The 25,262-nt window shown below is 43.1% G+C and overlaps 1 protein-coding gene across 2 annotated transcripts; it reads left to right on the top strand.

Moving 5' to 3' along the window:
- The first annotated feature begins 10 nt into the window (after positions 1 to 10).
- cbarpb (CACN subunit beta associated regulatory protein b) lies at positions 11 to 24,303 on the top strand. 2 transcript variants are annotated; one of them, XM_049586920.1, is made up of 11 exons: positions 11 to 101; positions 1,890 to 2,109; positions 2,976 to 3,048; positions 6,596 to 6,744; positions 10,273 to 10,334; positions 12,689 to 12,851; positions 13,322 to 13,493; positions 14,262 to 14,414; positions 16,468 to 16,708; positions 17,271 to 17,460; positions 18,657 to 24,303. In XM_049586920.1, exons 3-11 carry the CDS (start codon positions 3,001 to 3,003, stop codon positions 20,173 to 20,175), a joined length of 2,697 nt encoding a protein of 898 aa, XP_049442877.1. In that variant the 5' UTR covers positions 11 to 101; positions 1,890 to 2,109; positions 2,976 to 3,000; the 3' UTR covers positions 20,176 to 24,303. The 2 variants fall into 2 exon arrangements, with proteins under 2 accessions (XP_049442877.1, XP_049442878.1); XM_049586921.1 differs by lacking the exon at positions 11 to 101 and adding an exon at positions 769 to 896.
- Positions 24,304 to 25,262: the final 959 nt, after the last annotated feature.

The raw sequence follows: 25,262 nt of genomic DNA, 5'->3' as shown, positions 1-25,262 counted from the left end.
TTTTGATGAACAAGCTTGCAGACAGCTTTGAGGTTGAATTGTGGGTGAGTTGTGAATTTAAGCGGTCGGTTATCATCCTATTAGCTTCATAACGAACTCAGGTAAGTATTTTATCATTTATTTGAAGAAACGTAGCTTCAGACACGAACAAAATGTGTCTGTTTCAGCTACTAAATCAGAAATACCGTTGTGTTTTATTCTCGCGAGGTTTACTACCGAGGAACGTTAAAGAAGCAACATTTTTGCTAACAGTATCGCATTTTACAAACCGTTTATCGCCTTAATTTACTGTTTTAAACTTTGGTTTTGAGGCTGTGAGGCTACTGACTACACAACACCAGTAGATGGCGCCAAAGTTATGTGACATAGCAACAGATATGCCCCCCAGTGTGGTCTGAAATCAAGTTTTTGTTGCTCTTTTGTCCGCCACTTGTACGTTGTTGAAGACCCAACATACAGAAAGACTAGCTGAGTTGTGAAGCTGGACTGCGTCGCCATTTTGCCCACACCTGCAAGCGAATGACTGCGTTTTACAAATGTAAAATAAATCTATGAATGAAGTAAAGAGCATAAATGTGAATGTAAAAATGTATCTATAAAAGAGGGGATGTTATAGGTTACATTTACTGAGACATTCAGGCTTCCCTGACACAGAAACAGTGTCTGGGACTGACTGAGCATCAGGCTAATTAGGAGAAACCTTTCAATCACTCAGCTTTACCTCACTCCGTGCGTCACGTGGTGCGCCTCTGACTGGGTGGTGGGCGTGTCTTAAACAGTGGGGTTTCATTCATAAATACTTTTAGCTTTAAAATCCACATTAAAGTGTTCACAGAAGAGTTTCATGTTATTGGCTTTGCCCCTCCACCCCTGCATGGACCCGGCCAGCTGAGTAGGTGAGTGCGTACCTCCGCCGCATGCCTGCTCGTCTAGCTCCGTGCAGTCGATTCATATCGTGAGCTGCCGTCTTTCTCCGTCGGTGCCACCGGACTGATGAAAATCACAGGCGCCTGTGAAATATCAAGATGGCATATTTATTAACCTCGCCGGAGCGTGGCTGCTTTTCATCCATTTTTAAAGTTTACTATCGGCTTCATTACATCACGTAGTGTGATGCGATTTTTGTCTGTTTGCAAAAGATCTTATCAGCCACAGCTCCACAAGGAAACAGCTGCCAGAGCCTGAGACCACGCTCATTATTTTGTATTGCAGCAGCGAACAATAAGAAACGGGATGCTTTCTTTTGTGCAGCAACGTCTCATTTTAAACAGGTTATTACAATGTCCAAAATCAGCCATTACAATGCTGTGCTGGGGTGTTGTGGTAATCATGGGACGCAACATAAAAGGCTACTGAAGGCGAGAATCAGACCCAGTATAATTCCAGTAATGCAGCTGGCATAGATAGACGGAAATTTTGTTAGGCATGACGGGACATGGCTTTGCTGGGACACCTGTGTCTTACCATCTGCTCTGCCAACCAATCAATAGAGCAATCTACAGGGTTTGCAACACCATGGAAGTAAACAATTCTCAACAAAGTACAAGGCTGCACTGATTTGCATTGCTTACTTTTACAAGTTATTTCTCCTGATATTTATGAAAGCCTAACAACAGGTGTAAGTAGGTTACCTGGATTTATATCTGGTCATCAAGCTGAATTATTGCATTTAATGTACATTTTTTGTTTCCCAATGTTGTAAGAATTCTTCAGTTCTTCAAAATCTGATGTTTTTTGTGATAAAATGTTGTGTTTTCCATGAGCATCACTACTAAAACACTGTAAAGGAAACCCTGTGCATGTGTTGAATGCAGGCAGTTATGTAATCCCAAACTTATCTACACAAACTGAATAATTAACCAGTCATTCTGCCGTATGTTTTTCATCAGCCATGCAGCACTGCCGTCCTGTTGCTCCGAGGCCAGTGGGCCAGCCCTGAGGGTGAACGCTGCTGCTGCTGCTGCTGCTGCTGCTGCTCCGGCTCAGTTGGCTGGGTGGGCTGCTGAGGTGGCTGAGGATGCAGCAAGGGAGCTGAGGAGGAGACTCCTGAGCCACAGCCTGACACACACATCCAGAGCTCGCTGCTGCTGCGCACTGCCCTCCTTCAGGGTAAGACACTGGGGCTGGTAGAAAGCAGGATGTGGTACAGTACTGCGAAGGGAAGCATTCTGGTCACAGCCTGATGTGTTTCCCGTAACTGTTTTCACGCTCGGACGGTAGGTGCAGGGAGTTAGACAGGCTGGCAGCAAAACAGCTACGGCGGCAATAGCTTACAGGTTGTGGTGCTGAAGTTGAGTGCTGCAGTGACTGGTAGGAGAGCAAGGAGCGCTGAGTGCTGCTGGCATGTTGCTTCTACCCTGCTGGGTGAGTAGATCTATCCAAGGTGTGTGTGTGTGTGTGTGTGTGTGTGGGCGTTTGGTGCAGCAATAGCTGTATTAATGGCCATGATCTGTTAGAGCAAACGCATAGCAGCAGCAGTAGTGGCAGTGGAGCTGCTGGAGCCAGTGTTTAGTGAAATCTGGTGTTTCTTTCTGTGTGTGTGTGTGTGTGTGTGTGTGTGTGTGTGTGGGAGGTAGATAGAGTCTGCAGGCTGATATGGAACTATGGGTGATGATTTGCAAGCAAGATGCTAACATTTGCATCTTCTGTGGGTTTCGACGCAGGCGCACAAGCACACGCCGTACACACATACATTTGGTTTCTGCTTCGTCTTGCTGTCTTTCATGGCTGTGAGATGCAACAAGATTTTTCTGCAGTGACGGGAATGTTTTATCACATCGTACAGTGTTATGATAAATCAGACAGCAGTTTTATGTTTTTGAGTTTTAAGTTTAGTTTTCTGTTTACATGTCTGGATTTATCAACACAGATAAAACGCAGTATCTCTGGTGGCTGACTTTGTGTTTTGATGAACAGCTCCAGTAACAGTCATTTCCTCTGTGTGTTTGTGTGTGTGTGCATGTGTTATCTCTCAGGGGGACTCTCTAGTTGGCCTGGACCATGAGCAATGAGTCTACCGTCTGGAACATCCTACCAAAAAACTCCACAGTAAGTCTGCCTTTCGCCACCGGCTTATTCTCAAACTTCCTGTGAGTGTGTGTGTGTGTGTGTGTGTGTGTTTTTGTGTCAGTGTGTGTTGTGTCCAGCTCCCCACCAGAACCATTCTTTCCCTCATATTCTCTTCTGGCCGATTGACCGGCTAATAGAGAACATCCTGACCTGGACCTGACATAATTAAATCTCTGATCTAATCTCAGCTTTAATTTCCTCTCGCAGAGAAATTAAAATGTGACGTCAGAGTCTGGCGCTCATTAACACTTGCTCTGTGTGCTCCCCTCGTAGAGTTCAGCACAGCACGCCATCTATAAGGTCATCATTCTGATTCTGAACGTCTGTTATCTTTATATAACATTGGCTGTCACGTCATTCTGATGCTCCATAAAAGAACAAAGCCTTCTGTTGTTCTCTACTCTCCCACTCATGTTGCCATCTATCATTTTATTTAAACCTCTTCAGTCTTTCTTCTTTAGCCTACATGAACATGATGAAACCGCATGGGGAAGCAAAATTCAGCTTATTATTTTTATTCATTAAATTAAAAAAAAAACAAGTAAATTCAGAGATAAAATCTAAAAAAATGGCAATTAAATAGTAATGTAGTAAATTAATTCCACCATATCTATACACCTATTATCTAAAATAATTTAAAACGTTACCAAGACAAGAGAAGAAACTAAAATACATATATGTTATTGTGGGGGACACATGAAACAGGGGGTTTGGAGGTCCTTCGCCAGAAAATTTTGAGCACCAAACACCTCATTTCTTTCTCTCTGGTGAATTTTTTTTTAACACAAACGTCCATTTTCTGCCTCAATTTATGGTGTAAATTTCTTTAATTTGGCCAAAGTAAAAGTCCTCTACTCCTTTCATATTTTTATTGGGAGGGACAAATGCATATATTTTAAATATTTAGGGGAACGTGCGCCCTGAGTCCCACCTGAAAGCTACACCTGTGTATCCTTTTGTTATTTCTTTGTTATTTTTGGAATTTATTTATCTATCTATCTTTATTTATCCCTCATAAATCAGGTTTCCACAGTAAAATGTGATTCCTAGCTAACAGTTAGCAGCGAGCACTGAACTGCTGATTGTTTTAAGGAATAACTGTGGACTCACAGTAATGCAAATGTCCAGATAAATGCTAGGGCCAGTCATGGACTTATATTGACAAAAATATGTACTTGTTGAGGCAGCAGATCATACATGAAGGTGGCATCTAGGGGTGAGGTTGCAAAACTGAAACTTCTCTGGTGTGCCAAGCGAGTAGGAGAAATATGGTGGCCGATGTGAAACCACAAAAAAGCATATGGCCCTATCTAGAGCCAGTGTTTGATTTGTCCGTTCTGGGCAGCTGTGGAAATAACATGGTGGACTCAGTGGCCAAGGACCTGCTCCGTATGTAGACATAAATGGCTTGTTCTAAGGTAAGGCCCCTTTCCCACCACACAAAAAAACACCAACACCTGTTAACATCTGGCTTTGGTATTTAGTGTGAAAGGTCACAATCCCCATCACTCCTGGTTCAAATGACTCTGTAGTAGTCACTGGTATTTTTTTGGCTCCAGCTTCAATTGGCAGTGATGGAAATACAACACCTGGGTGGATACGCTAATTTTAGCCCCTTTGCCGGTAAGATGCAATGACTGGCTGCCACAAAATACCATCTGTCTCCATCCAAGTGGCGCTCAAACATTGTTTAAAATTTAGTCTGCACTGAGTTTTAACAGTTAAAGAGACTGAATAAGTAAGAAATATAAAGAAAAAGTATCCACCGTAACATTTTCACTGGCCTCAATACTGCTTTTGCTGTTTACTAACCCTGTTTTCTAGCTCATCCATGACATTGATTGTGACAAACCAGAAAAAAACAACAACATACAGAACAGAACAGAACAGAAAGGCATACTGATCTGCTGCAGAGCCATGTACACAGCTCTGGTCTACTGGCAATGCAAAATGAGTGAAAATGGGTTTTCCAGTGTTTGAAAAACACACATACACACGCTAATTTTGGTGGAAATGGGGTATTAGTTTTAGGTGATTACAGTTCAATCCAATTCAGTAGAACTTTATTTTTCCCAAAGGAAGTTCCTGTGCCAGAGAATGCTTCAAATTACAGTAACACTAAGTACAGTAGCCACAATTAAACATTCACAACCAGAGCAACCGGTGGGTTCCATAAGTCAGGGTCACTCACTGGGCCCAGTTTTAGAACAACAGAATATTAAATATCTGGCAAAAAATACAAATATGCAAGTGTTTTAAGGGAGCAAAAGAAAAAAACAGTGTCTAATAGAGTGACAACAGGAGTAAGGTAAGTAAAAGAGTTACTAAAAATGAACTAAAATGGTGGAAAAAGCAGACTGCGCCCGATAGTTAAAGTTATATTGAATATGATATAACAATGAGAAGTAGTATTGCACACGATGTTGTGAAAAATATTGCACAAGATATTGAAAAGTAGTAACTAATGCACTTATTAATAAACTAATGAAAACAGTCATGAATGTTATATACTATTTCTGCCAATAGATTCCCCTGAATCCTACATACTGGCCCTTTAAGCAGTGAGTGACACAGGCCTGTTGTTAGTAACAGCTTTCCATCTGCTTTTCTTGTCGGCAGATTGAAATAAGTTTTTCCAATGAATAAAGAGAGAGAGATTTCAAGATGTCCTCCTTTGTCGAAACATGATTATCCTCACAAAACTAACGGAATATTGTTACTAGAGCCCCTACTGGTGCTCCTTGTGTGGTTAATTCACTCAGCTGCAGTCCTCCCTGTGAGAGCTTTCCCGTAGCTAAGGTACACTGTAGACAGGTTAATAGCCCTGGCATTTATTGATTCATTTCACTGTTGCATTTATAGATTCACTTTATGCAGGCCAACCAGGCAGTGGGGCTGAATCAATCCTTTAAGCTACGTGGAGTTACCAGGAAGGTAAAACAGCTGCAGAGTAAGGTAGTCAAATCAAGGCTGCAGCTGATGTGTCGAATCGGGACGGCATTTCTCTGATCACATGAGTGGCATACTAATAACATGTCCCTCTGTCTTATTACAAAAATGTGACTCCTGGATCTGAACTGAGATACAGCCTTAACCTGTTTCATAAACAGGTTAAGGCTATTTTGAATCTGAGTTGAGAGTAGTCGTGTTTCTACCTCTCCCTCAGCTCAGAGAGGTGCAGCATTTTCCATCAGTGGATAGTTTCAGTTTGTTGATGCTTATGTGGGAAGCTTTTTGCTTTGCTGTTAAAGTAGCACTCTTAATATCCAAATTCAGCACAGGAAGACACCTACATTTCTTCCTGTTATATATCTACTTAACTTCCCGTCACTGCCCACTCATAAATCTGAGTTGTATCAAGGTACAATTACCAGCTAACAGATCCGTCGCTACAGTAAAATGAAGGTACATATATTGACTTTTCTCACTGCAGACCTTTGGCTTGTCATTGTAGGAAAAAGAACAGGTGTTACTAATAATCTTTCCATCCATCTAATTCATCTGTGCCCTCCTCTTTGTATCTCAGGAGATCCCAATCGAGGCCGAGGAGCAGAAAGATGGCTACGTGCTGCTCCTGGTGATCCTCTCCATCTTCCTGGTAGGAACATTGATCTTCATCTCTGTCTTCCTCATCGCCTTCCGTCGCTGCTGTCGAGGAGGGCAATGCTGTGCCAGGTGCGATGCAAAAACTATGCATTACATTCAGCATGTTAGCACTTCATGTGACACACTTAGCTGGAGCGACTTATGAAGAGTTTAGCAGCACAACCTCAAAGTCCAGAACACTGGAAGTAACCAACAGTGAGGACCTATATGAGGGGTGGGCTTAATAACAGCAGCCAGCAGCTACACAGTCTAATAACAGGAGCACTGTAATAAAAGATAACTTTGTTGACACTGTGGCACAGAGGTGTTCATTCAACTGATTGAGGCTATAGGATGTAGCATTGTAGTGTTGGTTTTCATTATAATATATTATATTGTCGGCTGGTTTTGCTGTTATTTAAAGGGTGACTTCTGTATTTTTCAACCTGGACCACATTTTCTGATGTTTTTTGTGTATAGGTGACTAATGGGAACAACGGTTTTTGTATTTGGTCCAGTAGTGAGCAAAACCACTGAAGCCAGCAGCGGCGAAACAGGCCACAATGTATTCAACCAATTCAACCAATTTCATCAATTTAGGTCCACTAAAAGTGCTTGTTTTTGCCACAGACGGGCTCAGATTGTTATTGTAAGTGTCTGAAAACATCATGGAAAGGATCCCTACTGAGATAGACCTCTTTGACAAAGTGTAAGATCTTTGTTGTTTAACCAGAAACAGCCGACAAATCATTATCATCAAATTTTATCATTGTAAAACACACTTTATCTAAAGCCAACAGAGGCAAAATGAAACTCAAGAAGTGCCTTAAGTTTGTCTTTCCAATGTGCAACAATCACCAACTCTAGTTTGGTTGAATTAAACCTATAACTCACCCAGTTAGATGTGCAAATATTCTGGCGTCTGGAGTCTGGTGTGTTTGGCGATGGTAATTTCAAGTCTGTTTCTGGTTAAACAAAAAGGTCTGTGTCAGTAGGAATCCTTTTCAAAATGTTGTCAGACACTTGTAAAGCGGGATTTTTACTTGTGCGTCAGCTCTGTGCAGAGCCTACGCTGTAGTGAGCATTTATACTTGTGTGGTGGCGTGTCTGTGTCATTAAACATGGCTTAATAGAGACAATTTCAAACACGTACACAAATCAGCTTCACCATAACTCCCAGCTTTCACAGACAAAACATCTGTCTTAATCTGGACACATTTTCCCCACAAATACAACATACTAATGTTATTAGCACAAGCCTATGGCATTTTACATTGTATAAATTAGCCTAGCAATGAGCGGGGGTTTTCTCTGCTCATATGAAACGAGGATAAATCCCATGCAACACTTAAAATGCTATTTATTTTATTGTCTGTGAAATTAAAGTAAATAAAAGCTTAATTTCCACTGAGGGAAATGTTTCAGCTTACAAAAATAGACAGGAGGCCTGCATTTCACCTGTAGTTACATTTATGGGGAGGTGCACGTCAGGCTACGACGTAGGTTCTATGTAAACGCAGAGCCTATGCCATAGGGATGGGGTCAGTTTAACGCAGAAGTATAAATCCCGCTTACTCACAATCTGAGCCTGTCAGTGGTAAAAACAAACACTTTCAGTGGATGTCAATTGACGGTGCTCAATTGCCCCCAGGGATTACATTGCAGTCTGTTTCACCGCTGCTGGCTGCAGCGATCTCATGCAATATTGGACAAATTTCAGAAACTGTTGTTCCCATTAGTCACTTAGATACAAAAAGATGGGAAAATAGTGGCCAAACTGGAGAACACCAAAGTTACCCTTTAAACCCTCAAACCCTCCTATGTAGGGTTGCAATGATACAATTTTTCTTTAAAAAAATGCTTAATTATAATTAAAACTTAACACCATTTTTAGATGGATAAGTGAAAAGTCTCCCTTTTGAAAACAAATAAAGGTGAGACTCCGTCAGGTTGCTTTTTTTTTCAATATTGTTGATAAACAAATATTCATGGTATGATAACTGTCAATTTTCATGCCAGGGTATACTGCTGCAACCCTACTCCTATGATGCAGTCCACCTTAATGACACCAAACTTCACAACGATAGTTTAGTCTGCAGGTGCACAGGTGATTCTTGTACTCTGTTGTATCAAACACACATGAGTACACACAGTTGACAGACAGAGACTACTCCTCCTAACCTCATATGCTACTACTATTTTGAGACAGGCTGATACTTATGTTGAATGTGTATACTTGTATAATAGATAAGGCTCATTCAGTTGCAGATGGAGCTAACTACTTCCTGTGCATTCGTCCAGTTTGCTCCACCCAGTGAATCCCAAACCCATCTTCAGCATGATTCCATTAACAGACAGTGCAGTGATCCATTAAACAAATTCAAGCATCTGAAGCTGTGCAGCAGTAGGTGGTAGAAAAAAATTACGTAAGTCCACAGAGACTCATATAAGCATGTTAAAGCAGGAGGACGCCGTGCATTCACTCATGAAATGCGTTAGCCGTTTGACTGTCAGGACCCCCTGTGGGGCCGTTATGAAAACACCTTGTCGGGAAAACATTCAATATTCATGCTCATCTATTTGTGATTCATCTGTGTTTATTCAGCAGTAACATGGCTACCCTCCAGACGCTTTGTCCCTCTCTACAGCAGCACGCATCATCAAGTACACTTGAATATACGAGAGCGCACCAGCTAGATGCAGATAAACAGCGAGCACAGAGGCTGAGCCGTGAAAAGGCGAGGCTCGCCGGGAGGAGAGCAGGGGAGAGTCGGGCAGACTGGTACAAATGATGAGTGTAATGAGATTTCATAGCAGCCATCGGCGGTGATTAATCTCGCATCTCAACCCCAGCCCCGTGTGCACACATAGCTCACACACACACACACACACTGTGAGGAAGTGGGAGCCACAGAGGAAATGAAAGACAAGAAGAAGCACAGATCTGGGTGGACGGAGAAATCCCTCAAGTCGATTCACACACACACACACACACACACACACACACACACACACACAAGTACACACATGCAACTCATAGCTCTGCACAATGAAATCAAATGGAGACTGGGAAGAGCTTTCGGTTTCTTTTTTCCACCTCATAATGTAAATCCTGGGTATGGGTTTAAAGAAGCTTGTACGGAGAGTCAGCGGCAGTGAGAGAAGTTGAAACGGGAAGGTTTAAATACAGAATATACTGAAATGATGATGCAAACTCCATCCTCTAAACAATGTGACCTTTACCGTGTATTTTCTCTGTGCCCTTAAAGATGAGTGGAAATGTGCAATCCAATAAAGCACCATGCTTTATCAGTTCAAGAGGTCCCCTGGCCCTCAGGGTTATCAAGTTACTGGCAATGATTTAGGTCCTCATTGATTATACAGCCAGGCAGGCAGCCATTTAGACAAAGAGCATGGTGAACGCTCAGTCCTAGAATCATGTCCTGATAGTTGTCTTATAGCTGAATAGAAAGGTCAAACAGGAACTCAGCTGATTGTAAAGCCTTGTACTGTGGTTGCCTGTTTGGTCGCCGGCATCAGTGGGGTTCTACAGATGAAAGACAGACTTCAGGTGTGATCGTGTCACAGCATTGATGTGAATGTTTCTGTGTGCCCCAGGGCCAGCGATGACCCTGAGAAAACCAACACCACCTACGTGGAGGAGTCTCAGCCCACCCATGGTAAGAGCAAAATGGACAAAGTGGAAGAAATGTAGGCAGGGAAGGATGAGGAGGCGACTGAGGGAGGGAGGAGTAATGGAGACGGGCAGGCTGGGAGATGGAGGGATTGGATTGATGCAAGCAGGGATATTTTTATCGCATCAGCACAAATGCGTAATGTCTATTCCATTAAAATATTGTGATCCCGACCCAATTAGTTTAAGTAGCTGTGCCATTCCTGGAACACATTTTGACATTTTGGGACCAGTGGATGCACTCTGTCTCAGATGAAAGTGATTTATTAAGAGGCAGCATCAGTTTGGCACCAAACTGCTTTTGTAAGGCTTTTTGTTTAGTTTTTAAGTCAGCAGTTTGCCATGTTACCATACTCATCCTCCACAGAGGTGTCTGAACATCAGACGCTTCACTTCACTGTAAATATACAGTGTAGCAGGCATGGAGATTTTTACAGTGTGATTCATGGTTGGTGCTTTGAACCCCCATCAGAGCACTTGAGCAGTGTTTGTGGGGGTTACTTTGAAATGTAACAGGTTAGAGATTACGAGTTACCCTGTTGAAAGTGTAATAAGTAATGTAACTATTGAAATTACTTCATCAAAGTAATGTAACTTACTACATTTGATGACTTTTTGATAACTTTTTTAACAGATGTTTTAAACCGGGAAATAAAGCTGAAAAGTTTTACGAACATAAGTGCGTAAGTGTTGCCCCAACGGCTTTGCTAAAGCCTGTGGTCTGAAAATGTGCCAAAAGAAGTTCCCAGTGGTGTAGTGGAGGGTATACGCAGGTATACGGGGTATACCCACATCTACCCATCTACCAAGTAGTACATCTACCTCATCAGCTACCACTACACCACTGGAAGTTCCTATACAGCGACAAAATGCAAAGCAACAGAGTGAATGTTGTACTCTACATAATAAACTTGAACTGAAAATCCCGCTCCCAGACAGAGACTGGCCAATCATAACGTAGCATTGGGACAGCTCAGACCAGGGTCGGACAACAACACGGCTGTGCTCCATTGACTCTAATGCAGTCGTTTCAGTTTTCCTTCATTTTCAGGCTGGTTTTGTGGATTTGGAGCTAAATGTTGTGCCTGGGGCACGTCGTGTATTAATGATACTCGTTACCTGGAGAGGTTGGAAAAAGATATACGTTTCTTCCCTGTTCCAAAACCAAAATCAAACCCTGAAAAGTGTAGGGTTAGCTAGCTAGCTACTGAAGATGTAGCCTACTGAATGTATACACATGCTGCTTTTGCTTTTTAATGATTATAACAGTGAAACAAAGACCGACCCTGCTGTACAGGAACCAGTGAAGGGAAGCAGGGAAACTTTGCTGATATTCAGCCAGCTGTGTGTCATCACATTGTGCACAGATGAACGGTGTTTGACTTCCGGCAGAGGTCCGGTGGTGGAGGTCCGTGTGCTGGCAGCTGCACGGGGGCGAAGCCAAACACCGTTCATCTGCACACAGCTGGTTGTCTTCTGTGGTGATCAGCGGTGATGTGGTGGTTCACTTTTACACTGTGAGCTGTAGCCTATAGTTCAACTTTTGCAGGGTAAGCAGGGCAACACAGACATGCACACAAGTCATTTTTTGCAAGTCCAAGTCAAGTCTCAAGTCTTTGAAGGGTAGGTCCAAGTTGTTTTAAAGAAGAATGATGAAGTTTAGTATCATTGAACCACCGTCCTTTATTTTGATACCGCAAACGATGCATTTAGTGATTCTTTTGTTAGGGCCTTGTATGAAGATATTATAGACAAAGGTTATGACAAATGGCACTGCAGCTGCATGTGTGCTCACCATGGTGTTGTTGCTGCAGTCACTGTGGCTGCACACACCACATTATGCACAATAATAAAGGAAGAGATGATATTCAGCTTGTCAGACATTTACTTAATGTGCCGAAAAAAACTGTTCATGAGTCCCAAATCTTAAGTCAGAGTCAAGTCTCAAGTCTTTTGAGGATGAGTCTTCAGTCAAGTCTCAAGTCACTGTGTGTGCAACTAAACTGCGACTTGAGTCCAAGTTCAAACTCAAGTCCTCATCTCTGGGCTAACATGCTCTAAGAGCCAATGCTAACATGCTAATGTTAAGCACGTATAATGTTTCCCATTTTCACGTCTTTATATAGCCTGTTAGCATGCTAACCTTTGCTAATTAGTGCTGAATACAAAGTACAGTTTTATAGGTATTTGGTTATAAACCATAGTATTTAGAAATTAACATTTTGAGCACCCCATTGAATAGATGTTGAGATATTTCACTGAATGACAAAATCTTTTGCTCTTCCTTCACCCATCTCTCTGTCTGCCTCCTCTGTCTCCTTCCTCTTGTATCTCTGGTAGAAATCACCATCAGGGTGGATGAGTCAGAGTGCCTGTCAATGGCCAGCTCTCACGACCAGGAGACTGAGCGCTTCCTCTCCACGGGCACCACAGGCCGTCGTGTCTCCTTCAATGAGGCTGCGCTCTTCGATCACGGCAAGAAAGCCCAGGAGAAGGGCCGCAGGTTAGAGAGTCAACGCACACAGAAGCCCACATTTGCAAATGCTTCTTATTCAGTGTTCAACTCGCATTAATGTCTGTGCGCTGCAGCTTTACTGCTTTCTGAGATCAAAGGATTTACACGTTTAACTGTGTCCATCGCTCTTCTGTGTTAGTTTAGGGTTAAGAATGAATCCAGGATGCATTATGTATGCTGTGGACACAAAGAGCACTCACCCTTCCTCATTATTTCACTGCCCTACTTTTCTCTTGAGCCTGATATGCAAATTCTTCAGAAGGAATTATTCTTTGGGGCTAAATGCAGAATCCAGTGAAGCTGTGATGGGTTTGAAGTCAGACATTTCCCCTTGGCTGTTCGCCTCTCACACAGGGATGAGCTTCATGATTTATGACTTACTGAGAATGTATCCAACTTATGTCTCATCTTGAAAAGATTTTATAGCTTCTGATTTAACTCTGTGTCGTTCACCCCAGGTACACTCTGACCGAGGGCGACTTTCACCACCTGAAGAACGCCCGGCTCACACACCTCCACATCCCTCCCCCGGCTCTCAAGATAGTCACCATCCACGAGTGCGACTCGGCCGAGAACAGCATCACCATGACGACGCGCCCCGTCACTAAGTCGGCCCTCTCCATCTTCCAGGTGACGGCCTTTAACCTGCTATTAGTCCAGATGCATCGTTAGACGTGACTGGGGTCAATTAGAACATCAATCACTGAGGTCAGGGCAAGAAAATGTATCAAGCTAATGTAGCCAAACACAGGGATCTCTCAGAGAGCGCTCTGCCTGCTCATTTCAACAGACTGCGCACATTGATTTTCCCATTTAGATGTTCAATCGTTGGTGCAGGGCTGACAGCTGGGGAGAGGATCTGGACTTAATATTCATTCATAGATGTTAAACATGAAAACAACAAGTGGAGCTACAGAACATGTCTGCAGTCGTATGATTCTGAATAAATGGATTATTCAACAGAGCTTCACAGAAAACATGCATGTTCAACAACTGATTCAAAATAGGGCTGGACAATATGGAGAAATCAAATATAATATAATGATATTTTTGACCAAATACCTTGATACCAATATTAACATTGTAGGGTTGACTATTGATGCTTTCACATGAAATTTTCACCATGTGGTTGTTGCTAAATAATCACATGGTGTAATGTGGCTATAATGACTAATTGGATAAAGCAAATAACAGTTCAGAAAATTACATCACTTTACTGTAATGCAGCCTTTAAAACCAGTAAAAGACAACACTTCCGATATTACTAAATCCAAAATCTAAAACGATATGTAGTCTCATATATATCTAGTCTCATATGGTGGTATTGATATAATATTGATGTGTTGCCCAGCTCTAATTCAAAAGGAATAAAAATGTCATTTTTGTGCTTCCCTTTAGCCAATGCTGTGCCCCCTGCCACAAACAGCGTTGACCAGCCTGAGCGTCAATCCCAGCTGTGCCCTCCCTGGAGATGCTCTCAATTCTGTGGTGGACACCAGCTTCAGTGAGAACACTCTCGCTCTTGGCACCAAAGAGCCGAGCTCCAGCTCTGTGAGTTACCTCCAACTATTGTTAAATATATTTCACATCAAGTGATGAAGGCAGGGTTCTTACGGATCCTTAACAAGTCTTAAAAGGCGTTGAATTCAGTAATCTAAAAAATGTTAAATCGATCTTTTGTAAGTCTTCAGAATGGTGAGATATGGAAAGTAGGATTTTATGAATTGTTTTTTTCTGATGTTGCATTGTAAAATCTCAAAATAGTTGGTAACTTTTAATATATATATATATATATATATAATTTGCTGAAGCCTCTCAGATTAACATCACTCAAAGTGATGTTTTATGTTACAATACTAAATAACATTTGGGCAGAATTGTCCCTAACTCTAAATAATTGATGTGTGTTTTGTTTTGTGTTTTATTAGTATTGTTTTTTTTTTTTTTTTAAATTGGTCTTAAATGTCATTGTGAGTGGCTTTAAAATAGTCTTAAAAACCACTTGTCTTAAGCTGTAGGATCTCTGGTAATGAATTCTGTGTTTGGCTCGTCACAGAGAGATTTTGTACATGAAATACACTTGAAAACACAGGTGCAAATATCTCACAAGTAGGGATGTGCACGAGTCAGCTGATCGACTAGTCAGTCCAGTGTGCTGTGGGCTTTTGTGATAACCACACATTATTATTGCAATATTCAACTGGGCCTATACAAAACGTTAAGAATGAATTTTTAATCGATTGTGTCAGTGTGTTGTGTGCAACCATTTCCTAATAAAGAGGCGAACTCTAGCTGAAAAATGTAATTTAATTTAAAAAACCTTCACAAGAAACCTATTTTTTGCTGTTCGTGTGTGGGAATTACAAGAGTGTGACACATGATAAGCTCTGATTGGCAGCCAGTGTGAGGGATGATGACAATTAAAAGGAGAAAGCCGTGAGTGGGACAATTGATCGCTTTATTGTACGGAGCATATTACAACAAAGCACCAGCACAGACGGCCTACCACTAATAGAATAGGTCTTTTTTTTTTCTTATTTATATTGTCGCGACACATTATAGATGCTATTGTGCACAGATACAAATTCAGGTTATTTTACTGATACGCACATTATATACATAATTTGCATCAAAATGACTCTCCAGTCAAATGTTGATTTATAAAAAACAAGCATCTGTTAGCTACTGACGTGAACAAGGCTGGATTACAGAAGAAAAACGAAGGAAAAACAAACCAAAAAAAACCCCACATTTGTCTATTTTTCCCACAAGAAGGGAGGTGGAAAGTTGGGCAAAGATGACGTCTCATAAAACCAGCGTAGTTTGACAGTGTTTTGATTTTATTTAGTGAGCTGTTCATAATGTACGGAGCAAAGCGTGCCACATTTCAGCAGCATTTAAGATACAATTTGGTTATTGAAAGATGTGATTAATGATTCCAAATAGCTCTTATAATGTATGCAATCATATTTTCTGACAGTGTTTACTGTCATATTATGTAGGCTTATCTTCCATTTTGATATGAGTCCATAACCGCTCCCAAGAACATACTCCTTTCTCCTGATTACAGTTTATTCTTACATACATACATTCATAAGATGCTATTTCCACCATTGCATTCACCCATTCTTTCAGTTCAACAGCTCAGTTTTGTCTGTTGTCTGAATGCTTACTTACTTTTAAACTAGCCGACTAGTCTAAGTTTAAACTTCCGTTTAAACGTCAGGGAAATTAGTCGTAAGGAACATCCCTACTCACTAACACTGAGTGTGCATACAAATCACCTGTAAGAGCTCATGTTGTGGAAACATGCCGTATACAGGTCAGAGTGAAGTGTGTGGAGTTAATCATTTGTGGAGTGATGAATTATTTTAAGACAGTCACTCAGCACACTAAACAGCTATTCAAGCAGCCAGTCAGCCATTGAGTCATCCATAAGGACATTAGAGGGTCACAGAGCCTGAGGGAGGACCAACAGAAGTGATGGTTGATGGGTAAACAAGGAAGCCTGTGTGCAACATCACTGTCAGAGAGGATTATACACACACCACTAGTCTTGGCAGGTTTTCTTTCTCACCACGTTTCTCTCCCTATCTCTGCTCAGATTGAGATGATGGGAGCAGGGCCCCGGGGCAGAGGCAGCAGTGTCAGTGTTGGAGAGGGGGCTGCGTCGAGGAGCGCTGGTGCCCCTCTTGCTGGCAGCGGCGCAGGAAGCCAGGGGCCCGTTCTGCAGTTCTTCACTAAACTGCGGCGCCATGCTAGTCTGGAGGGGGCCAGTCCCTACTTCAAGATCAAGAAATGGAAGCTGGACAGCAGCCAGAGAGCGTCGAGTCTGGACACCAGAGGTAATGGATCCTTGATGTATAAAGTGTATTTTTAGAAACATTCTGTGCCAATGCAGCAGGGAGGTGCAACGATTATTTGTGGTTCATCATAATAACTGAGGAAACAAAGTTGTACTGTTGACAGTTTCTTTCTTATGTAGATGTATTTTCTCTTTTTATTTGTGTGTTTGCTATTTTTGGCAATAATCTCTGGTGGTAAACAGACAATAGTTAAGCAGGGGGCTCCAGCAACCAACTGTGAGATGGCTTTTGGCCGCTTAGACTCGGAAATACACACAGACACACACACGTATGAGACAGATGGCTCAGTGACGTAAAGTTGGGTCGTTCCAAGTCAATTTGAGCCCCTGAGTAAATCCTCCCTGCCGATCCCCTTCATCCTATATACACACTCTCTCCCTGCGCATCCCCAGGCTCAGTCCCTCCATCATACCAAAATCCCCTCAGAAACCTCAACAGTTGATGGAAGCTTTCTCCTGAATTGAGTATCACTTCACTCTAACCTGCTGTTACACAACTTGTACAACTCACTGCTCTTTCCCCCGTGTTCGCTGTGAGACAGGCTCTCCAAAGAGGAGACAGTTCCAGCGCCAGCGAGCCGCCAGCGAGAGCATGGACCAGGACGACAACGACGCGCACCACATAGACCTCATCCAGTACATCGCCCGCACCCAGGACATCGCCTACCGTCCCAGCCACCCCACCACACGCCTCCTCTCACCTCCCTCCACACCACCCCCCTCCCTCGGCAGGTATCTTTAATTCCCTTGCCCATTCATCCTGTTCACTGCTTTGCTGCCTTGCATTCATTTCTTTACTGTAGCTAGAAGACATATGGTAATGATATACAGTAAGATACGGCCCTACGTCCCAATTCTTCACCACTTTACCTGAGCATAAAAGTGTGCTTTTATAATATGCGTGAAACACCATCGCCAAAAAACTCAAAGTGGTTGTTTTAGCCAGATGAGCAGGGATACAATTAAACCTGAAATGTCAGTGTCAAGAAAATTAAACTGTAAGTCATCTCAAAAATGTAGAAAATCCTGTTTGAAAACAGCCGTCTTGTGTCTTTTAGGCAAACTGTTTAGCGATGACATTTAATTGGATTAAAACAACATGCTGTGTAACTGTAAATACTGTCCAGCCACAGGCTGATTTGTGTGTAATGAGATCCCTGTAAACAAGAACCATTTCACGATGTGCAGCCAGATGTGGGGGATTCCCAAAGTGCGCTTTTTTTAAGAGGGTGAAGTGGAGAACTGGGACGCAGGGTTTATTCTGGCATAGGAAACCATTCCATCGCTGACATGGTCTGAGAATGTCATGATGTCCACAGAAGTGCAAGGGCCACTGCGATTTTTGTTTAAGTTAATAATTCTAACAAAACAAATTGTGCCCAACATTAAGTCATGCTACTAAAATAACTAACCTCCCTTTATTAAGTGTTGTCTTACATAACTATTTATTTTACTTCACTTAATATTAGATTAAACAAAACCAGTATTTCCTGTGTATGTTTGCAGATGTTTGTTGTTGAAAATAAAAGCAATTTCCTGGAAGCTGCCACAAGCTAAGAAATTTGATGATCCTCGTGCTCCTTTACAGCTAATTGCCTCTGATATCAGTCAAGTTGTGTTTCATACAGTACGCAGTCTTTTTTAATCTGCTGCCCCGAGATGAAAACATTGGATTTCTGGGAATTTCCAAGCACGCGTGGCATCAGTATTCAGCTAAGTTTAGTTTAAGGACATGCAACAGCAGCCATTGCAAGTCATAAAAATCATTCTGTGCACTGTGAACACGGCCATGTGTCAGATGAATGTGATATTTAGGGAGATGCTCTGACACTGACACTTGTTTTGCCTGTCCATGTGTTCCTCCCCTTCCTTCTCTCCTTACTATTATCATTTTATCTCGTCTCTCCACACCTGTGTGCACCCTACAGGGTAGAGGTAGAGGTGATGGTGGAGCCCAGCTGCAGCCACGGAGGACCAGGGGTGATTGGCCTATCCCCTGATCCCCAAGACGAAGCACTGTCCCTGGCAAGAAGGGAAGGTGCAGACCCTTTGGAACCCCTAGATCCCCAGGACCCCCAGTCACTTTACAAAGACATCTGGACCCTACGTGCGTCACTAGAACAATACGCCGCCTCTGACCAGAGCAGCAACAATGACAGGAACTCTGTGTGCAGTGATGCTGAAAGTGTGTGTTCGCTGGGCGGGCGCACGGAGATGGAGAGAGGAGGGCTGCCCAGCTACCCGTCCCAGGATTTAGGGGACGAGGCAGAGGGTGCAGACGATGACAAGGACATTTCGATGTATATGGAGGAGAGGTTTGGGGTGAAGGAGGGAAGAAGAAGGAAACAGGAAAGCACAGATTCGGAGAGAGGCAGTGACGGAGAATCAGGGACTCGTAAATTGCTGCAGATGGACAGCGGCTATGCGTCGATTGAGGCTCCAACTCGTGGTCCAGAAGACCTGCGGCTGTTCGGGAGCATGAGCGGCAGCCCTAAGGACAGAACAGCTCATGAAAAAAGGCACCACTTTACCAACGCAGGGCGAACTGGCACTATCGGTGAGAGCTTTGAGTCTCATCTCTTTGAGGAGGAACCGGAGGATGAGTTGTTGTTGGGTGCTAGTGGAGGAGTTTCCATAGAAACAGGTGCTGGTTCACTGAGCTGGTTCCCATATGGTCAGATGCTCACACCTCGAGAGGCTGCGCAGCCTTCACCTCAACCGCCAACGCTGCATCGGCGAGACTACAGCATAGATGAGAAGACGGACGCCCTCTTCCATGAGTTTCTCCGCCACGACCCTCAGTTTGACCAGCAAGAGTCACCGCTGAGGAAGCACCGGTCCCGAATTCACCTCCGCAAGCAGTGGCAGCGCCACAAGCAATGGAGCGACCCTGGTGTCAGACACTTCCAGTCCTCTTTTGACAGACAGAGAACCCCGCTACGGAGGGGTGAGAGCGTGAACTACCCACTGGACACAAGCTACCACAGCACGCTGCCCCGCATCGTCAGTGCGCCTGATGAGGAGGCCAGCGACGGGACCGGCAGCACTCCTGACACTCCAAAGGTAGAGCCTACGACTACTGAAAGTGGGCACAAGGACAGGGAGCAGGGTGTCACAGACACAGAGGACCGCACCTCCTCTTCTCCTCCACCACCTCTTCCACCCTCTGTCTCAGAGAAAGACATAGGGCAGGGTGAGCACCCCGACTCTCAGGAGGACAGCAAACAATCTGGACTCCCTCCAGAGCCCCCAGACGAGCGCTCGCCCCCTCAGCAGCACGACTCCTCAGGCTACGGCCCGCAGACCATCACAGCAGAGCTCACAGACAAACTAACTGCTAACCTGGATGAGAGGCTGTACATGGGCCTTCGCAGGACCAAGGACACAGCCACTGAGTGCGTGACGGTGACGGCCACACACGCTTCTCCGGACCACAGCCCAGTGTAGCACGGCTCCAGTCGTCCTCCTCGTCAACCTCACTCCTGCTGATACGCACTTTTCTTTTTGTTTGATTTGTCTCGCCTCAGTTTTTTTCTTTGTACAGCTTGAATGGTGTGATCCAGACCCATAAACTCACAACGGAAAGTATGCTTTAAGTCATCGTCCTACATACAGCTGATCCACTAGAAATGCAGCCTGTCTGTCGTCATGCCTGTTAACATTACAAAGCTGTTCAGTGTTGCCGTTTTGCATTTTTCTCTGAGAAAAGATACAACTCATAATAACAAACAGAGCTAACATATCAAATATCATATGGTTTTAGTAATAATTGTTTCTTCATCAGCTGTCTCTGTGTCTGCAGTCTGTCTCCGTCTCTACTGCTGTCACTCATGTCCCTGTTCTCTGGTGTGAATAAGTGAAGCTGTACTTGTTGATCCACTGTGAAACCAGGTGCTATTAGACGAGTAAAAAGCTACAGATCTGGACGCAATAGTTACCCTGCTAGTCCCATCATGCATTAGTGGAAAATAAGTAGTTGTATCACTATTCATGAGCTTAAAAATAATTTAGTATACCATCATTAATCAATCAAAGCTTTATGCATCCTTAAGTTGTTCCTACTGGTTGTTTAGGACAGTAGTTCCCAGCCTGTGGTGGTCCCACGAGAAGTTTGACATGATTAAAAAATTATTTATTTCTTTTACAGAAAATTATGGTTTTCTTTTGGTTTGGTTTGTGTTGGTTTGTTGTTTTTTGGTTGGTTTTGTCGTAAGCGATTAATAGTTAAGGACGACTCTGTCCCCTATGAATCAGCAACTTCTAGCAGCACTTAATATTTTTCACACTGATATTGATATCAAATGTTGTTAATTCTACGAGCCGATTTACAACAACCTGTCTAACTCAGTAAAGATTGACAGCATGGCAGCTCCCAAAAAGTGAAGCCAAAACATCTCAAATGTCCCCTGATGGCTGGCTGCAGTGCAGGTCATAAACTCCGCCCCCTCCATGTCAGCAGATAGGACATGGTCCAACTTAAACCATCAAAGTACATGTTTAATTATTTGATGTTATAGACCCTTTTACTATTAGTTAACAGTACGACGGTCTTTGGTGGGCGGGGCTTAGCTGGAGGCAAAACAGTTCTACACAGTCATTAGCCAGTGCTAGCTAGCAAGTTCCGTTGGCTTGTTTTAGACGGTGGAGGAAGATGATGCGAGTGAATTTACGAACGCACCATGTCAGGTCACTCACTCTGCAGGACCGTGAGTGTTACTTAAATAAATAAACACTTACCAAACTGGCGAAATGTAACATTACGCTGTCACTTAGTTTGTTTTGCTATCGAAGCTAACGTTAGCTAATGCGCTAAAAAGTTAGCATTATGGAGAAATCCAATATTTCTCTTATTACCTCTCCAACTTCCGATGAGGTGGACATGATAACACATAATACACATACCGTTATTCATCCCTACAACAGGAAATACTTTTCCCCTAACCTGATATGAAGTGTGCGCTGCACATGGGAGCATATTTGATGATCGCCTCCGTCCAGTTCTTTCGTCTTATCGCATGTGACCAAAGTTTTCCTCGTTTTTATTGACAGGCAGTGATGGCTGGTATGTGTTCAAAGGTTAAGTTTTGAGCCATGACTCCTTCTATTCTGGCTCCCAGTAACACAACAAGACGACATTTTAAGACTCATATGTTGCCTACAGCCCTGTGGTGGAGTCATGATTTGCCTCCAGCTAACAAAATGACATCACTGTGACGTCGACCCTAAAAGGTTCTATTGAAAGGGTGTTTGACGTCATGATTGACAGCTGTGTGTGTAAATCAGTGTGCTCATGATCTATAGCGCTGCTCGGGATTGGGTCGGATGTGTGTATAGGCAGGAACTCAATACAGCGGCTTCACGTTCTGATTGCTACTGCACAGACTCCAAATGATGAAGATGGCACTGTCTGTATCTGGGATATTTTGGCTTCACTTTTGTACAATGGGAGGAAGGGCAGACGTGTCGTCCATCTTTGTATTCAGTCTATGGTCCAGTCACGTCCATCTCATCCATGCCTGTTGCCATTTTTGTGGCCTTTTTTCATGGATGCAGCTGGGTAGCTATGTCGGAAGATAGCCTCCCTATTCTTCATCCTGCCTTCAGTAGTCAAGTCAAGTCATCAGGAGCCACAAGTAGACAGTGCTTGATTTTATGGGGCCACAAGCCAAAAAGGTTGGGAACCACTGGTTTCGATTGAATAACACAGTTTGCAATGGCCAAAAAAGTTTCTCCCATAAGGTGTTATTTTGAAAAGAAGATATGCTTTGATTGTCCTCATTGCGTGTCTGACTACAGCCCAGTCGCCAGAATGAATATTGGCATTGTATGTCACTGCAATCCATGGATATGTAGCATTTGTACGTTATTATGTACTAATGCGTGGTCACGTTTAGGTGCAGAAACCAAGAAAAGATCATGCTTTGTTTTAACATCCAGTTTTGGTGGCACAATCATGGCTGGAAATACCGCTGATGTCACGTCTCTGTTCTCTAAAACAGAGGTGTGCAGCTTGGCAGATATCCATCCCCTCCACCTCCCGATGACCAATTCAGCTCATATAAATCTAATCAGAACTACGTCACTTTACAAACTTTTATATGATTCGTATGAAACGTATGAATGTAACCATGGTTTGCAGAAATGTACAATGCCAACCTTTTCTTCTGGCGACTGGTCATGATGTTTGTTGTTTCTGACTGAAAATGCCTCTCAGCTCTGTGACAACTGTGTTTATTTTTTATTGGTTTGTTTTATGACTTTTAATATATTTTTGTACGTCTGCTTTGCTTAAATGACAATGAAAACAGAGAGCGCGGCAGGTTTGAAGAGGACAGGTTCTGCGCCAACAGACAGAACTAAACTCTTTATCAGTCATAGACACGATCGTAATCTCCATAAGCTATGACTCTTAGTACTCTAGGCGTCACTGACATGACCTCTGTCCTGACAGGGAGAACAAACTCAGTCTCGTGCACAGGTTTACAGCCATAAGGTGGGCAGTTACATTAAAGCTATGAGACAAGATGGCTGCCCTCACTGATGTTTGGTGTTTATTGAATTTATAAGAAAGGCATGCTTCCTTGTGCATGGGACTCACAGAACAGGCTTGATTTGTCCGCATCTGACATTCTTGTTTTCCCCTCTTCCTCTTCTTCTGCTGAGAAAGTTGACAGCGCAGTAGATGCCTCCCTCGGGGGGGCCGAAGACTTCACTTCCTGTCGGCTTGTAAAACCAACAAAGACGTTGTTTGTAGTTAAGTCCACTTTATTTCCCTCTCTTATTTGGCGCTTGGTGAGATTAAAACAAACTGCTACTGCCATTTGAATGGAAACCCCGAAAGCGAATTACTTCCTGTGGGCAGTGATTGCCAGAATTATGTTGAAAATCCATCTTTGCTCACAGATCTCTGCTTTTACATCCTCAGCAGCAGCAGCAGCAGCAGGTTGATTGTAACCCAGTCACGCTCGTAAAATCTCATTCTCAGAGGGGCTGTTGGGCTTTCCGTCTCTCCCACGTGCAGCGAGGGGAGCCACTGCAGAAGATGGTGTTGAATATTAATCATAACAAGAGAGGGGTTTCCGCCTTTCATCCCCCGTCTCCCTTCCCTCGTTCTTTGAGGCCGTTACCATGCAGTGCATTGAAAGACCTGAATAGCAAATCAGGGGGAAAAGAACATTATCCTCCTCTCTTTGTTTGGGTGTGATGATGATGATGCTCCTCTCCAGCCTGCCTAGATTAGATCTCTCTCCGCTGCGTGACAGGAGTCTCCTCTTGTGGCTAAGTGCAGAAGCTGCGTTCCTCATTAGGAGAGCAATGACTGAGATGAAAGGACTCAAATAAGGAGGAGAGAGGTTTCTTTTTTTTTTTTGCTCCCCTCACACACACATTATGTCACCATGAAACACAATGTGCTCCGGCACAATTTTGTGCAATCAAACGACGTTCTTTTTATGGCGGAGCTAATCAGCAGAAAGGAAATTAATCCCCCTCATGGTTATGATGGAACTGATGAGTCCCTGATGATAATAATTACTCAGCAAATTCTGACAGGGTTGGAGACAGGAAGGGGGAAGACAGCTGCATTTCCCACAGATCAAAAGCCAAAATGTCTAAGCGCTGAGTCAGATGACAGTACAGCAACCATTTAAAGAAAATGGCCATAAGGGTTTTCCCTACATGTGTACAAAGATGAAACTTTGCTGTGTATACAAGCACAATGTCACAGGAGCTAGACTTAATGGATGTCCTTTATTAGGTTTAGACAGATGCTGTATAACTGGGGACACTGTGGTTAATGGTGTTTGTATACTAACCAGTAGCCTGTCAAACGCATTGATGCATAGCTGTGTGTAGGTCTGCATGAGAGTTAACATTTTAGTACAGATCTTTATGTTTTCTCAGACTTACGGTACAAAATGATCCATAGTTACTGCTCATTTGTTCAAAAGGCAGAAGTGGAAACATTGGTATGACTAGAGATTTTGTACTTTTCCGAGTCATGCTAGGATGCTGTGATGAGATTTTGTGAGATTTATCTCTTTGAAAGTTAAAGTATTTCTGTAATCCTTGCTTGTTAGTAAACTGCTTAATTTCTCAAAGATTAAAAAAAAAAACACGAGCTTTCTTAACAACTTTGCTTTTGTTGAGCCTTGAGGGACCAAATTATAAAAAAAGGTGTTATTTTAGGGTTGTTTTCCAATCTGTGAATAAATGAATGAAGCAAAGGTGTTTCTAACTCGCTTTATTTCAGGGGAATGGTTGTTAATCAAGGCGTGGGAACGGATCGCAGATAAGGTTCCCTCTCATGAATCTCATTTCATTTTTTCCTCCGTTGCTCGGGCTCGTATTGATTTCTTGCCTCTCCTTATCACCTCCTTCAAATTAATTGGAGAGAAAATCCAGCCTGTGATCTACAAAGGGAACATCTCAAAATGTCTGACCTCTTCTTCTTCAGACCTTAAAGCCATCCTGCTGGCCCACGCCTTAAAGTGCAGAGCCAAAGTTTAGAAGAGAGCTAAAGAGAGAAATATAGC

Source organism: Epinephelus fuscoguttatus, linkage group LG10 (assembly GCF_011397635.1).
Source record: "Epinephelus fuscoguttatus linkage group LG10, E.fuscoguttatus.final_Chr_v1".
Taxonomy (NCBI): domain Eukaryota; kingdom Metazoa; phylum Chordata; class Actinopteri; order Perciformes; family Serranidae; genus Epinephelus; species Epinephelus fuscoguttatus.
Note: the sequence above shows the minus strand (reverse complement) of the source record. Positions and strands in the feature narration are given on the sequence as shown.